Raw genomic sequence first — 17,951 nt, 5'->3', positions numbered from 1 at the left:
CAAACTTCATAGTCAAGATGGTATACTTCAATAGGAAGCACACAGTGTCTGGAGACTAGGCACCTGTAAGGTGATTGATTGAGATGTATAAAGACTTGAATGGTTTGAGCATGCTCAATGCTGATGAGATTCTTCCTCTTGCTCAGAATAATCACCTGAGAGGGCATAAATTCAAATCGAGGAAAGACAGGTGTAGGATAGATATGCGAAAGTTTGCCTTTAGCCAGCAGGTGGTTGATTGCTGGAACAAACTTCCATCTGTCGTTGTAGAAGTTTATAGCTTAAATAGATTCAAGGCAGAAGTGGATAAACATCTGGAGTGAGGGGATGGGTGAAATAAGGGGGTTTTTTTTTTTTTTTTTTTTGGCTGATGCTATATAAGCTTGCTTTCTTGCATCATGTGCCCTTGCTAATGCTAACACTCTCTGGGCATTTTCCACATTCAAACACATCCACTAAAAAGAAACTGTGTAGTGGGGTTCATCGTTCCACTTGTACCTTCTGCCACTTCTAGAGTCCAACAAATGACACTAATCCAAATACTATTTAACACCAGTGACTGTGATGTTGGACCTATGGCAGCTGCTCTGCCACCAAACCGGAATCTGTGCAGTTCCCTATAGATGACATACTGCAAATCTTCCTGCAAGCTCTTGATCCTGATCTGTGATGTGTTTTGCAGCTGGCATGTGTAAGGTATGAACTGCTTGCCGAATGCTGAACACATTCTAAATGTATGTGAGGTTGTTCAACCTTTATCACTGGGGGGAGGGGGGGGGTATCACTTAGAGCTGTTTAACTTAGAATAACACCAGTTGCATGCAAAGAAAGGTCGCATAAGTGACCTTTCTGTGCATGCAACTGGCTGATCTGAAAAAATTCCATATGGTACTGAAGTTCAGTACCTTCTTTTTTTTTTTTTAAGTACAGTAATACCCCAAAGTTACGCGATAGGTGGGTCCGACGAAAATCGCTTAAGTCGAATTCGCGTAAGTCGAATTCGCGTAAGTCGGGGTACAACTTTGCATATAAATATATATAAATTTTGTTTAATTGGGATCAAGGACTAACAAAAACACTAGTTTAGAAGAAAAATATTTAATAAAATTGCAGTTACTTATACATATTAATACAAAATATGTATTAAAAAAAATAAATGAGTTACCTAAAAAAGTTATTTCGATGTCGATGGCTTCATAAAATCTAACAAATTCGTCTGACGACACAGCACCTTTTTTTTTTCATGCAGAATTCCTTCGTAGCAAGTTAATTTTTTTATTCCTTGCTTTGTAGCTATAACGCATTCTTCGTTTGAGTCTATGTGTTCTAAAATTTTTAAGCCCTTTTCAGTTGAGCTGAGACCTTCTGTCAAACTTGCAATTGTCATGTGCTTTTCTGGTGGAACTGGGTCTGAAGTGTCGGATACTTCAGTGACGTTTTGCTCACGCATCTCTATGAGCTCATTCATTGTCAGCTCCTGGCTATGTGAATCCAACAGCTCGTTGACATCATCACCACTGACTTCCAAATCTAATTGCCTGGCAAGATTAACAACTTCTTCTATCACATGAGCGACATGATCAGTTTCTGGCATTGTTTTCGTCTCGTTTTTGAAAAAAAAATGAACAAAGTTTCTTCCAGAGACTATTCATTGTTTTTTTTTGTGAATTTCATCCCAAGATTCTTCAATGATTCTTACGGCATCTAAAACATTGAATTGTTTCCAAAAGTCTTTAACAGATATCTCACTATTTTGTCTCATAGCTTCATTCAGACATGCAAACGAATGCCTCGTCTAGTAAGCCTTGAATGTTTTGATGACTCCCTGGTCCATCGGTTGAAGCAAGCTGGTTGTGTTTGGAGGCAAAAACACAACTTTCACAAGTGGGTCGAAATTAATTAGGGTGGCAGGAGGGTGACCGGGTGCATTGTCAATAAGAAGCATTACTTTAAATGGAATCTGTTTAGACTTGCAATAACGTTCGACTTCGGGTATAAAGTGGTGACCAAACCAGTCCTCAAAAACGGAACCTGTCACCCAAGCTTTATGATTTGACTTCCAAATCACTGGTAAGCTAATTTTAGATATACACCAAACGAAAAAATCAAGAACCGCGTAAGTCGGGGTATTACTGTACAGGAATACCTCACATAGTGCGGTTAATTCGTGCCAAAAAAATACTGCGCTGATCGAGGTATTATTAATATGTATTTTAATGTAATGCGTTCCGACAATTTAATTATATGGGTCGATTTGCAAAAATATATAGGTGTTTGTTTACTATAAATTGATGCACACGAAGTTCTTGCAAAAAAAAGAAACTAAAATGATAAAAATTTAAAATATTAGTAAGTATAGTAGAAATAATTTTTATTGCAGTATGTGCATACCAAAAGAATATAAGTGAAGTATGTACTGTATTTTTATTTTTAAAAATAACTGATCAGCTTAGTTTGCACAGTTTTTTTCTTCTTTTTATCTGCATATATCTCTTTATAACATCGAATGTCATTTTGCAACGCCTGCCTTACTTTCATACCTCATTCGATGTTTGGATCTAGAAGAACACTCAGCGGCATTACATTTCTTCTTTCCGCTCATATTTGGGTATAAAGGTGTAACATTTTTAAAAAATAATCTTTAATAAAAATACACAGCGAAAAATATTTGTACAGCTTACGCACAATCAACGACTTCACCGCTCAGAATCTACAGTGTTTACTAATGTATGAATGCTAGCAGAGTCCGTATATAATGGGAGTTTTGACAACAGTCAGAATGGCCTTGAATCCATAACGCATTGGCCTACGTGCTGGCATTATAATACATACATACATACATATCAATGTATTGGTGCGTAACGCAGTTAAATTTTTTTCAATTTGTAAACCACACTATAGCGAAACCCACGCTGTTTGAAAATGCGAGGTATTCCTGATACAACAATTTAAAAAAAAAATAAAATAAAAAAAAAAATATATATATATATATATATATATATACAAAATAAAGACCCTTTCTCAAACCTTTTCCCAATGCATGATTAAAAAATCTCATAGGAACTGCATTTTACCATTCCACGATTTTGCATAAGATCTGTGAAATTCAATAAGCAATATTAAAGAGTTATTGTGTTATGGTACTGCATTGGGTTACCACATACACAACAAATTGTAGAGCTCTGGAAACTAGGCACACCTGCAATGAGACCTGATAGAAGTGTTCAAGGCTTTAAAATGGACTGAGTAAACTAAATGCTGATGCATCCTTACTCTTTCTCAAACAACACATATAAGGGGACATACACTTAACTAAAAAAAATGATTGCAGGATACCTTTGCAAAAATTTGCTTTCAGTCTGGGAGTGACTGTTGGATTAAACTTCTATCTGCTATTGTGGAATTGGGTAGTTAGAACAAATTTAAGGGAGGATTAGACAAACTGCTACAGGAATAGTACAGATAAGGGGCTTTTTTTGCTTCACTATCATTATTTGGCACTGCTAGTACTAGGTGGTAGATGACTTTCATCCACCGGTGAAATACCACCACTTTGCTTATTGGAGGCTTGAAGTGGTGAAACCCATGTTTAGTCTCTAGAGCAAAGTTTACGGCATCCCCCTCCCTCCATACTTCTCCTTCAACCCATGCACGGTACTAAGTACTATAGGTTTTGATACATTTCGTGTTTGGGATTTTCATAAAAAAAAAAAAAAAATACATTATGATTTGGTCAAAACCACAAGAATTCAACACTATTCAGAGGTAACGCTACTGAAGTATATATATACAATAACAAATCTTTAAAATTTAGTCAAACCAACTCATTGTGAATGTAGGGTGTGCTTTCTGAAACAATTATGAAATTATTAAACAATGGCTTCCCCACCATTTTTGTTAATACAGGAAGTTCCCAACTTATTCGCAGTTGGTATTAAGATGTTTCAGAAGTTCTAAAGTCAGTTGTTCAAAACTCATTTTACCATATAGTTGTTATGACTCCAGAGTACCTGGCCAAAAGCCCATTTAATCCACAATGCAGCAAAACAATATAAACTGGATTCCAAGCCTGAAAGGGGATCGGGGGGGGGTGAAGATTACAAGACTGTCATTAATAATCCGTACATAATTATTTTCTCTGTCCAACAGTTCACACATGAAGCCATCCAACATTTTGAAGTCCCCACATCTATAAACAACTGTGAAAAAGCAACTTTTAACAACAGCGTCATTAATTTGTGGATACATGCATGTTGCAAAGCTGATTATATAAAAAGATCTGCATAGTGTTTTGTAAAATATATCAACTTATTGCACCATTTTAATTCCTTTAAATTAAGAGTTCTTAACCATTAGAGCATTCTTCCCCCCCAGGAGGGGGGGGCATGTAGTTTGGAAAAAAATTCATATTTGGTAACAGTAACTTGTCCGATATAAACAATTTTAATATCAAAATATTTTTTCAAACCTCTCATTGCACTGCACCAATATCTTTTTTGATATTTCAAATAAAATTACTGCAAATGTTATTTCAGAAAGGTTTTAAAAGCATAAAGTTTTCAGGGCATCAAATTTTTTGCTTATCAAAAGGGAAGGGGCATGGGTTAAAACAGTTAAAAAATTATACTTTTAAATGTTGTTATAAGGTGGATTTAGTTATCTCCAAGCCTGATAAAAATTACTGAATTACAGTGGTAGCATACATATTTTCAAGAATTCTCAGATTTTTCCAGTTGACAAACATTTCAAATGAATTTTAGATCCCCATCAGCTGTCTCAAGCATTTTTAATACTTTTAACACCCTTAAAAAAATGCAGATCTATATTTTCTCATGTTTGTGGCTCTAGGCTTTAAATTTTGAAGGTCACTTCAAACAATATCTATCTGTTTATGTATGAATTGTCTTAAATATTTTGTCATCCATGTTGCCATCTCTTATATATATCTTTATTTCTAACTAATTGTATACACAATTTATAATATACAGTAGTGTGAAAATAACTGAAAATTGGAGAAGTTCACACCTGCTGACCTCAGTTGTCTGATTCAAAGTTACAAAAACCAAAATTTAAGAATTTCGGTGGAACTGAGATTTAGGATTTGATAAAGCCAAATCAAGTTAATACACAAATAGAAGTAGGAGATATTATTGCATTAAAAAGTAAAAACGAGTTCTATTCAATTTTTTTTTTAATTCCAATTTGATTTTTAACAAATATTTTAAAACATTTACATACAAAGTTCCCATTTTTTAAAATTTCATGAAAATACTCACTCCACACAGCAAGTTCACTAAGAAAATTCACTGTAGAGGATCGACCTGCATGCAGAAAACTCGCTTTTGAACAGGTTTTGGAACCTATACATCTGTCATGAAACACTTTAAGAAATTTTAAGACTTACACAAGTTATAAGAAAAATTTTTGGAGATTTTTTTTTAACTGTGAATTGTGTATAGTTCTTCAAAAATTTAAATCTTGCTTTAAATTATAAAAGTTTATACATTATAAAGGGTAATCATGATACAAATTTTTTTTTTTTTCATAATTCTTTTTGTTTTGTTTTATTATCTCTCTAGTGTTTTATGGTCCAGAATTTGATGCCAAATATATTATTAAAGGTATATTATTGGAGCCTGCTCAAACCATTTAAAGCCTAATCACCTCAATCAGACTATCTCACAGATGCCTAGTCTCCAGATGCTGCACTTGTGGAACTTAAGCTTTTCTTGGTAAGAGCATCCCTTTGTTCCTCTCACCAACCTTGTTGCTATTATTTGTACTTGTTCTAGCAACTCTACATCTTTCCTAAAACGAGGCCTCCAGACCTGTATGCAGTACTCAAGGTACTGCCTTATACAAGGGGATAATCACCTCCATATCTCTGCTAGCAAAATTCCTATATATCATTGACAAGACTCCATGACCTGCTCTGGCAGACCATCTTCACTGCTCAGAGAACTTCATACCTGACTGCACAATTACCCGCAGGTCTTTTTTATTCTCCACTACCCTTGGGTGTAGTAACAGACAGTTGGTACATTACTCTGGGATTACTGCTACCCATATGCAGTACTTTGCATTTGTCAATGTTAAACTTCAGTTGCCACTTCTCAGCACATCTCCCTAACTTTTCTAGATCCTGTTACAGTAGCATACTGTCTTCACTGTTGTTAGCAACCCTGCCAACCTTTGTATCATCTGCAAACCTGGACATTAAGCCTGATATACCTTCATCGATATCATTGATAAATACAGAAAACAACAATGGGCTCAGCTCTGAACTCTGGGGGACTCCACTAATAACATAAGGCCAAGAAGAGTGGTGTCCACTGATTACCACTCTCTGTCATCTCCCACTTGACCATCCCTTTATCCATTGTAGCAACTTGCCCTTAATGGCATACTGCTTGTCGAGATTATCCTGCAATGCTTCTTTAACCTGATTAAATAATTGTTCAATATGAATTGTCCCAGCCTTGTAGGCCTATTTAGAGACAGCTGTTAATAATATGGATCGAAAATCAGATTCAGAAGCGAGTGCCTCTGAGTCTAATGACCATTCAAGCAAAAACAACAAGTATTTATAAAGATATTGAGGATAAGTATGGCGAACCCCAACCCAAGTTCGTGACAAGCAACTGGTGGTTTAATAGATTCAAGCATTGCACTGGTTTCCACAACGTTAAAGTATGCGGTGAAATTGCCAGTGCCAATTCTGCAGCTGCAGAATCGGCAGCAAATTTTTAACGTTCACAAGATTGCCCTGTATTGAAAAAAAATGCTGGATCGAACATACATTGCCAAAGAGGAAAACACAATGCCAGGTTCGAGGTGTCAAAAGATAGGGCCATGCTCTTGCTTGGGGCTAACAGCGGGATATTACACATTAAAACCACTGCTTGTGTACCATTCTGGAAATCTTAATGCGTTTAAGGGCTTCAATAAAGCCACCCTACCTGTGCATTTCCGATCGAAACAGAAAGCATGGATAACAATATCTCTCTTTGAGGATTGGTTTAAATGTTGCTTCATTCCTGAGGTTGAAAAATATTGCAAAGACAATGACATTCCTTTCAAGATTTTGCTTATATTAGATAATGCTCCTGCACATCCTATGCATTTAGATGATTTCAGTTCGAACATAAGTCATATTTCTACTGCAAACACGACTTCACTCATCCAACCTATGGATCAGGGTGTTATTTCGAATTTAAAAGCATACTGTTTACGCACAACATTTGCCTAGGCATTGTCTGCAGTAGACGGTGAGAAAAATTTTACGTTAAGAGACTTTTGGAAATCTTACAATATTTACCATGCCATCTTAAACATTAATAAGGCCTGGGCAGAAATTACTAAAAGTTGTTTAAATGACGCATGGAAGAAAATATGCCCCAGCACGTAAAGGGCTTCGAAGGATTTGAAAAAGACAAATCATATGAAGCGGTTAGAGATAAGATTGTAAAGGTTTCAGAGCTACTTCAGTTGGAGGTTGATGCCAAAGAAGTGAAGGAGTTAATAGAGGAAGAAGAGAAGGAATTATCTAATGAAGAACTTACTGATTTGCAGGAGCGATAGTAAGAGAAGAAAATGCTGACAAAGCTCAAGATGAACCAAATGAGGAGCCGAAACGCTTCATCACCAGAGAGATGGCAATGGCGAGATTTGAGCAGATGGATTCTAACAGTGAACAATTCTTAAAAGTTAACAGAGGAGTGAATGATATGCTTGCTTGCTACAAAGAAATCTAAGATGAAAATAAAAAAGCCACCGTCAAGTTATCCATTAATGTTCTTTCATAAGATTGAGCGGCTTCTAAATCTCCACAGCCCTCAACCTCCAGAGTGGCATACTTATCAGCTGAAGACGTGATTTTGGCAACGATGCTCGAGAAGTACAACTTACTGATGTTATGCCTGTCTCCTCTCTTTTTTTGTAATTTTATAATTTTGAAATTTTTTTTAAATTTCACGTTTTTGTAATTTTTACTGCACATGAGATAAAAAATTTAATAAATACAATAAATAATTCTATTTACATGTTCGTCAAACATTTATTTTTTGATTCAATCAATTCGGCGAGCACAGTTGCGAGTGCTGCACAAGCATGGGGAAATTCCCCGACTTATGTAGTGTTCTGCGGAACGCAACCCTTACATAAGTCGGGGAGTTCCTGTACCAACTTTCTTGTCCTTTGAAATAATGAATTACTCTTACCTGTTCTTCTATAGGACCATCAGCTATGTTTATGACAGCAGGGGGTCCAGAAGGCTCAACACTGAAGAGCGATTCATTAATTATTTTCAAAAGTTGCTGGAGTCGTTGCTCTTGACAATGCAGTTCACAGATTTCTTTCTTTAAAATATCAATGGCTTTCCTTTTATCAGTTAATCTGCAGAAAAATGCATTTATATAATATTGATTGTTTAAATAATTGATTATGCATTTCAATTAAAAACATAAACAAAACTTTGAAAATCTGGTTCACATTTGACTTAAGAAAATTAGAAAGCTACTTATATTTCTGTATGTGATTATTCGATTATTCAAGAAAGTAATGTAATTTCTCAAATATCTTACCCTTGAATAAATGATGCACCCAATTTTCTTTATACGGGAACTCCTCGCCTTATGTACTTAATTTTTTTTTTTTCTTTCATGTACATAAGTCCAACTTCGGTCTTGTAGATACAAAATACATGTACAATACAGTACAACGCACCGAGATTGTAACCCGCAACAAACTTCATCACGTACAGCATTTTATGATTTTTAAATGAGTTAAACGAGGCTGAAAAAACATATAATGAATAATAATATAGTACAGTTTTTTTTTTTTTTTTGGTCCACTTTTTTCCATTATACATATGAGGTCAGCGTTTTTTATTGTTTTGGCATGCAATTTTTACGGCCGGATACCCTTCCTGATGCCAACCCTCACCCTTTATCCAGGCTGGGAATATGAGGTGGTCATTCCCTACCTTCCGCATCCTCCGTATTTGGTGGTCACAGGCTCGAACTCCAGTCTAATCAGGAGTGTGTGCTATGCACTGCTGTTCCTGCCCACCTGGCTACGGAGTCACCTATAGTACAGTATTTATTCAAAACTAATTTAACCTAAATATGGTACGTAATTAATTTAATCTAGGATCAAATTGCTTTCGATGGACTCTCCAAAATAAAATACCGTTCACTATACGATATGTAGTAAGCGCCAGTCATTGTGATCACGTTTGCAAACTGAATTTTAATTGTATTAAATGCCTATTCTAATAAACGAAAATAGGAGAAATATCATTCAAAGGCTATAAAAGTAAAGATATAATGCACAAATTTACACTTTACTTCCACCAATTAACAAAATTAAATGATGCGTGAAAATCGCAGAATACTTCCCACAGGTTAGCAAAATAAAAATAAATTTATACTTAAGTACATACCTTAATTAATAGTATAACTAATTTATATTTCTGTTCAATGACATTTTTTTTTTTTTTTTTGTGGTAAAATTTAAAACAGTAAGAAAATATGCAATCGATAACAAAGAAAATACAAATTGCAACTAACACGATACAAGCAAGTGAGATACGGAGCAGTAACTTTACAAAGCTCAAAAAATAGGAATGAAGAGAAAATTCTGAAAATTTATTTATGTTTTTTTAAATACCGTTCACATTTCAAAAATACCGATTTCAGAGAAGGGGAACTCATTTCACCGTAATAATATAAAATTCCACAGAATTCCAGCTATCGGTATCATCACAAATGCAATAAGATCGAGTTTATACCTATTTATAATTAGATTGTACTAACAGAAAATCCCAATAAACCGGAAACTGTTAATTGTTTTTATTGTTTTATGGTAGTGACCTCCAGAAAGCTGGTTTAGAAAAATATCACAAAGGTGTTCAAAAGTGATTCTTATAACTGAACATAGCAACAGCTTTGTGCTTTGTATGCAAGTCGTTTGTATGTAAGTAGAGGAGTGCCTGTACATGAAAATGGGGGGGAGAGAATTTATTTTCTACCAGAAAACACAACTCGTGATTTTTTCCAGCTCTTGAATTAGTTTCAGTTTTTCACTATCATGAAAGTTCACAACAATATCTTTACTACTTATGTTTACTACTTTGGTCATCAGGCAACACAGAGGCAGCCCCCTAGGCAGAATGCGCTGGTCCCACAGGAACTAGTAGTTGTTGGTGACTCTATTGTCAGGGAAACGGGGAACATGTTTGTAAAAAGGATAGGTGGAATAGGACCAGGGTATGTCTGCCAGGGACAAAGGTTGATGACGTTGTAGAGTGGATATCATCTTTTAAGGGCACAAAAGGTGATATAGTTGTACACGTTGGCACTAATGATATGAAGAGTAGGAGACCGGCGGAATTACTTAGCAAGTACAGGTCACTGTTGAAAAAAAGCCGTGAATTAGGGTTGAATTTGAAAGTGTCTGCAATTCTGCCCAGACACGATAGGAGGAAGTATATGATGAGAGCCTTGTCGATCAATTCAGCCCTGGAGGGATTGTGCAAGGCTCAAGGGGTAGAATTTTTTTCAGCCTGGACTGTACTTGTTAACAGGAGAGATTGCTTCTACAGCAGGGATGGGATACACTTAAATAGAAAGGGTGCAAGAATTTTTGCTGATGCTGTCGAGGCAGTGTTAGGTGGGTCGGAAAACTGCTAGTTGGGGGGGGATACAAGGACTAATAGATTAACAGTAGCCACTGGCAGAGGTGGAAGTGATTCTTGCACTGCTTCTATTGAAATGAGCAGAAGCCTGAAAAACAAGATGCAGGATATTTCAGAGACTGCTGGGAGTCATTGCGGTACAAGTAAACACATGGGTTGTGTTAGGGTAGCTAAGAATAGAAACAGGTGCATGTATACCTGCGTGTACACCAATGTTAGGAGTTTGGTAAATAAATTTGATGAATTTGAGGTATTGCTCAAAACATCAAAGGCAGATATTGTTGGGATATCAGAGATGTGGTGTCACACAGATATAAGTAATGCGGAACTGGAATTTGGGGAATACAATGTGTATAGAAAGGATAGACAGGACAGGAGGGGAGGAGGGGTTATGCTATTAATTAAGAAACACATAAAGTCCAAGGAAAATGAAGCCAGTCGACATCGATGGACAGGGCAGTGTCGAGTCAGTTTGGTGTGACATAAGCATAGGGAAATCAAAATTGAGAGTAGGAGTGTGCTATAGGCCTAATGACTCTGATGAGTATAATAAGATATTGTACAGGGAAACAGAGTGGGCCAGTAAATCAGAGAGTCTTATAATAGGGGATTTTAATTTCCCAGATATTGACTGGAATTTGTGGGTTGGTCACTCACACACTAGCAAGGCTTTTGTGGATTTATTGGATGATTGTTTTCTACATCAGCATGTTCGTGAGGCAACAAGAGGGAGCAATACTCTTGATCTGATTATCAGTAGTGATTCTTCATGCATTAAGAATCTGGAGATAAATGAACCACTAGGTGGCAGTGATCACAATGTGTTGAAGTGGGATTTACTCAAGGAGGTAACTACCATCAGAGGTAAAGGGAAGGGTTTTTGTTTTCGTAAAGGCGACTATGATGGTCTGAGACAGTATTTAAATTCTATACAGTGGGACCAACTGATGATGTTACCAACAGCAAACTCAAAATGGGAAGCATTCAAGGAACTAATCTTGGAGGCTACCAGGCTTTACATACCAACTAAGAAATATTGTTCAAGGTTTAGGCCTAAATGGTTGGCAGATGAACTAATGAGACATGTGGCAGAGAAGAAAAATGCATGGGATACATACAAATTAATGGGTGACATGGAAGCCTATGATAGATATAAGTTGGTCTGTAACCAAGTCACAAAGGAGATTAGGCAGGCAAAGGCAGACTACGAAAAATCCTTGGCAAAGGATGCAAAGAAAAACAGAAAAGAGTTCTTTACATATTTAAACTCAAGAAGGAAAGGGTTGAATCAGATTGGTCCACTGGATATTGATGGTTCAACAGTTGAGGATCCTGCTCAGGTGGCTAACAATCTAAACGAGTATTTTGCATCTACATTCACACATGAGGAGTTATTCAGGAAGGAGAATGATGTAGGTAAAGTAAACGTTGGCAGTGAGCTGGATGATTTTGTAATAACTGAGAGGAAAGTGGAGGAGAGATTGTTGAGGATAAACATAAAAAAGGCACCTGGGGTGGATGGGATCTATCCAGTTATATTAAAGGAGGCAGCAAAGGAAGTAAGCAAACCCCTAGCCATAATTATGAGAGCTTCTTTGGACTCAGGAGAGGTACCCATAGACTGGAGATGTGCAAATGTAACCCCAATTCACAAAGGAGGATCAAAGGCTGACACAAGTAATTATAGACCTGTTAGTTTAACTTCTGTTCCAGGTAAATTAATGGAGGCACTGGTTAAAGAAGCACTGCAGGATCATCTAGACAAGAATTCAGTTATAGCTCAGACGCAGCATGGTTTTGTAAAGGGCAGGTCTTGCCTGACCAATTTGATTGGATACTATGATGTAGTCACAAAAGAACTGGATGCAGGGAATAACTTTGATATTATATATTTGGATCTTAGAAAGGCTTTTGATACTGGTGCACATGGAAGACTGCTCCACAAATTGGAGCAGTGTGGCATTGGAGGCAAATTGCTGCTATGGAGAAGGGGATGGTTGTGTGGCAGAAGACAGAGAGTGGTAATCAATGGACACTGCTCAACGTGGACTAATGTTATTAGTGGAGTTCCTCAGGGTTCAGTGTTGGGTCCGTTGTTGTTTTCGGTGTTTATGAATGATATTGATGATGGGATATCAAGTTTAATGTCCATGTTTGCAGATGATACAAAGATTGGCAGGGTTGTTAAGGACACTACTGACGCTATGCTGCTGCAACAGGATCTGGAAAGGTTGAACAGATGGGCTGAGAGGTGGCAAATGAAGTTTAACATTGACAAATGTAAAGTACTACATATGGGAAACAGTAACCCCAGAGCAACGTATCAACTCTGCGGTACTACACTGACAGTGGTGGAGAATGAAAAGGACCTGGGGGTAATTGTGCAGGCAGATATGAAGTTCTCTGAGCAGTGCAGACGAGCTGCAAGAGTAGCTCATGGTGTCTTGTCAATGATATACAGGAATTTTTCTAGCAGGGATAAGGAGGTGATTATTCCCTTGTATAAGGCAATGGTTAGGCCACATCTTGAGTACTGTACAGGTCTGGAGGCCTCATTTCAAGAAGGATGTAGAGCTGCTGGAACGGGTACAGAGAAGGGCAACAAGATTAGTGAATGGAACAAAGGGTTGCTCTTATGAAGAAAGGCTTAAGTTTTGCAAATTACAGAGTCTGGAGACTAGGCACCGGCAAGGTGATCTGATAGAGGTGTATAAGGCTTTGAATGGTTTGAGCATGCTCAATGCCAATGGGATTCTTCATCTTGCTCAGAATAATCACCTCAGAGGGCATAAATTCAAATTGAGGAAGGACGGATGTCGGATAGATGTGCGGAAATTTGCCTTTGGCCAGCGGGTGGTTGGTTGGTGGAACCGACTTCCATCACTTGTTGTTGAAGTTGATAGCCTAAACAAATTTAAAGCTCAACTGCACAGGTATTTCGAACGAACGGAGGGGTGAAATGGGAGTGGTGTGTGTTTTTTTTTTTTTGGCTGATGCCGAATAAGCTTGCTTTCTTGCATCATATGCCTCTACTAATGCTAATGTTTAATTACAACACATGTATAATACTATACAGATTATATTTGATAGCAAAGGGAAAGAAATGAGCTAAGAAATAATCTCAAGCCGCACAAAATAAGCTAGACAGTTACTATCATGGATATGGGAAGGTGAAAAATGAATGTGTTTCATTACACAATACATTTCATTTCTGCTAAGTGATAAACTATATCAAACTGTTGTCTATTCATCATAACTACCAACTTTTGAATTTCAATAGCTGGAGATTGGGTAACAGAAGACTTTACTGGCCAAAAGGGACAAAACCAAGAGAAAAATCTACAGTTTTAACAATTCTTTATATGGAATTGTTAAAATGCCAAACAAGACTTGGCATAATTCATTATATTATTTCAAGCTTCTTTATGCACTTGTCAGTTCTCCAATCAAGAACCACTTGTTTGGAGAACTGACAAGTGTGTAAATTATATCAATTCTTTCTTCATTCATTATCATGAAAGAAGAACTGATACTGCAAAATACCCACTCTTTTACTTTTAATGATAATGAGAAGTATTGGAGACTGCATTCCCCCTCCAAATCAATTCATTTCAATTAAAAAAAAAAAAAAAAGCTTGTTTTCTGAATATGATTATATTTAAGTCAAAATTAAATAATATTTAATTTAATGCTTCCAAAAACTTAGCAACTTGAAATCTATAAACAGACTTTCTGCAGCTATAAGGAAACACTTTGGTCTTAGGAATTCACAATACAAAATTAGCTACATACCAGCTAAGCCTACAATTTACCAAATTCATTCATAAAGTCGCAGAGCTTCTGCTCTGATTGTATTAAATATTTGAAGTTTTAACACTTCATTTTATTGTACCAACACTGTGGTGTACTACTGATCATTTCATCATCCATCAACTTATTATGATGTTCAAAGTGTACTGTCTCTCTACTCATCTCTCATTGGCCTTTTATAATTGACTTGACAGGGAAGGGCAATGATTAGGCTCATATTTCTAGACTATCAGTAGTGGCAGTTAGAAGAGTTACTATCCATATATTTATTTACTATGAAAATAATTCTTTAAGGACATTACTTTTTAATAATCTTTAATTTCTCATAGCTGCTAACTTTTGACTATCAAAAAAGCTGGAGATCAGGCATTTGTAAGCAGGAGGCAAAACAGGTTCCCCTCAAAAAAAAAAAAGGAAACAGTATGTGCTTCAAAAAAGCATTTTTTTTTTTTTTTAAATCCACACTGCACTAGCAGAAATTAAGATTTTCATTGGCAAAATACATATTTTATATTAAAATACTGCCAGAGGATTGTTTACCTCATACAATATACTTTTAAACATTAGCTTACCTAACATTTATCTGCATGTGAATGACTGGATATTTTTACAGGCTTTGCCTTCTTCACAGGGTGGGGTCAAAATATTGTTCATAACAATGACAATGCTCTCTAGACTTGGCTGTTAAGACCATATCCAGGAAAGAGGGATCAAAACTCAGTGTTTGTTTTTCTAACCTGGCAAAGACTTCTTTACATATACAAACACTAGAAGGAAGGGAATGAATTACATTCATCCCTAGATATGGATGAATCTGCTCGGGTTTCTAAAAAACTGAATAGGTATTTTGCAACTACATACACACAAGGGAAATTTATAGTGAACGGTTCCGCCGGGCATGTTCCTGTACTAGAAGTTAATCTGGAAGTTGAATATCAAGCCAGTCAGATAGTGCCCTGGCTTCTACTACTGCTGTGGTACTTTCCTTCAGTATTAATAGAGAACTGTTCTCGAAATAAGACAGTACTGGAAGAGCTATACAGCAGAGATGCGGAGTTCAACTAAGAAGAGAGAGAGAGAGAGAGAGAGAGAGAGAGAGAGAGAGAGAGAGAGAGAGAGAGTGCGACAGACATCACCGCACTCCATGGAAGGAACCCGCACAAAGGAATCCCACCGTGAAAGAGAAGAAGGGTAAGTCCTCGAAACTGTGTTGTTTTGGAAATGGTACTTAGATAAAGTGGGAGATTATTTTAGAGCAAAGCTGAAGAAACACGAGAAATAAGGAAATGTTTAGTATTGAGTTGGTTTATTGGTTAAAGTTGTAAAGAAAATTGATATTGCGGATTAAGAGAAATATGAGGAAGTGATTAAGAATGAATTAATTTAGTGTTTGAAGCTGTTGAAAATGTTAACTGAGAGAAAATTTATGGAAATGATAGCATGTATTAACAGATTAAATGAGAAAAATTAATAGATTAGATTTAAATGAACACCAGTTATGTAGTGTAAGTAGACTTGTATAATAAATGACTTTTGTTTTATATTTGTGTCATTACTCTTGAGAAACTGACAGCTCACATATAATATATATACGATATAATTCGCGGGTGCTCAGGTCGCGAAAGAGAACAGTCAGTGATTTTTGGCTACTGTAAAGGGATAAGTATTTTTAACTTTTTACCGTATTCTTCTTAATTAACATAGTACATTGTGTTTTACAGAGATATTAAATAGGTTTAGTAGCATTCATTAGCTTCTTATTTTGAATTTAAACAGTGATTTTTGAAAGTTACAACTCTCAGTGTTAGCACTAGCATTAGTAGAGGCATATGATGGGCTTAAGAAAGCAAGCTTATGCAGAATCAGCAAAAAAAAAAAAAAAAAAAAAAAACCACTTCCATTTCACCCATCTGTTCGTTCGAAATACCTGTCCAGCTGAGCCTTAAATTTATTTAGGCTATCAACTTCCATAACAAGGGATAGAAGTCTGTTCCACCAATCAACTACCTGCTGGCTAAAGGCAAATTTCCGCACATCTATCATACATCTGTCTTTCCTCAATCTGAATTTATGCCCTCTCAGTTGATTATTCTGAGCAAGAGGAAGAATCCCATCAGCATTGAGCATGCTCAAACTATTCAAGGCTTTATACACCACTATCAGATCACCTCACCGGTGCCTAGTCTCCAGACACTGTAATTTGCAAAACTTAAGCCTTTCTTCGTAAGAGCAACCCTTTGTTCCTTCACTAATCTCGTTGCCCTTCTCTGTACTCTTTCCAAGAGCTCTACATCCTTCTTAAAATGAGGCCTTCAGACCTTTACACAGTACTCAAGGTGTGGCCTGACCATCGCCTTATACAAGGGGATAATCACCTCCTTATCCCTGCTAGAAAAATTACTGTATATCATTGACAAGACACCATGAGCTACTCTTGCAGACATCTGCACTGATCAGAAAACTTCGTATTTGCCTGCACAATTACCCCTAGGTAATGTAGTACCACAGAGTTGATACGTTACTCTGGGGTTACTGCTTCCCATATGTAGTACTTTACATTTGTCAATGTTAAACTTCATTTGCCACCTCTCAGCCCATTTGCTCAACTTTTCTAGATCCTGTTGCAGCAGCGTACCGTCATTAATGACCAAAATCAAGTTTTGATTTTGGTCATTAATGTCATTAACAACCCTGCCAACCTTCGTATCATCTGCAAACTTGGACATTAAGCCTGATATACCCTCATCAATATCATTTTTAAATATAGAAAACGACAATGAACCGAACACTGAACCCTAAGGGCCTCCACTAATAACATTGGTCCATGGAGAACAGTGTCCATTGATTACCACTCTGTCTTCTCCCACTCAACCATCCCTTTATCCATAGCGCCAATTTGCCTCCAATGCTGCACTGCTCCAATTTGTGCAGCAGTCTTCCATGTGCAACAGTATCAAAAGCCTTTCTAAGATCCAAATATATGATATAAAAGTTATTCCCTGCATCCAGTTGCTTTGTGACCACCAGGAGCAGATTAAGGTCGGTTGAGGCCCCGGGCGCAGAATAAAATATTGGGCCCCTTAAAAAAAAGAGAGAGGCAGGGAAAATAAAAATACATGTTAACCATTTTTTTAAATAAATAAAAAATATTATGTACTATTAATGTTTTATTTCCAATAAAATTTGAATATAATATATGTATAATATAATTAATAATAGCCTAATAATAATCACAAAGTTTTGAACTAATATGTTCAACTAATTTGTTGGGGTTTTGCATAGGCCCTTCAGAAGTCAGCGCCCAGTGCACGGGCCGTTAAATCCGCCTCTGGTGACCACATCATAGTGTCCAATCAGATTAGTCAGACAAGACTTCCCCTTGACAAAACCATGCTGTGTACTCTACAAATCCCAATTCTGCACTGCTTATACCTGTGTGACACTA

General features: G+C 36.7%; 1 protein-coding gene across 1 annotated transcript in view; it reads right to left on the bottom strand.

Moving 5' to 3' along the window:
* Window positions 1-17,951, bottom strand: part of LOC150089401 (tyrosine-protein kinase Fer-like) — a 171,056-nt gene that overhangs the window by 101,718 nt on the left and 51,387 nt on the right. The window contains exon 8 of the mRNA XM_090389967.1: window positions 8,220-8,394. Within this exon, the coding sequence (XP_090246093.1) occupies window positions 8,220-8,394 (175 nt within the window). The remainder of the gene's footprint in view (window positions 1-8,219; window positions 8,395-17,951) is intronic.

The sequence above is a fragment of the Mastigoproctus giganteus genome, chromosome 2 (genome assembly GCF_048544385.1).
Source record: "Mastigoproctus giganteus isolate SK-2022 chromosome 2, ASM4854438v1, whole genome shotgun sequence".
Lineage (NCBI taxonomy): Eukaryota > Metazoa > Arthropoda > Arachnida > Uropygi > Thelyphonidae > Mastigoproctus > Mastigoproctus giganteus.
The sequence above is the reverse complement of the archived record's forward strand: the minus strand, read 5'-3'. Positions and strand labels throughout refer to the sequence as shown.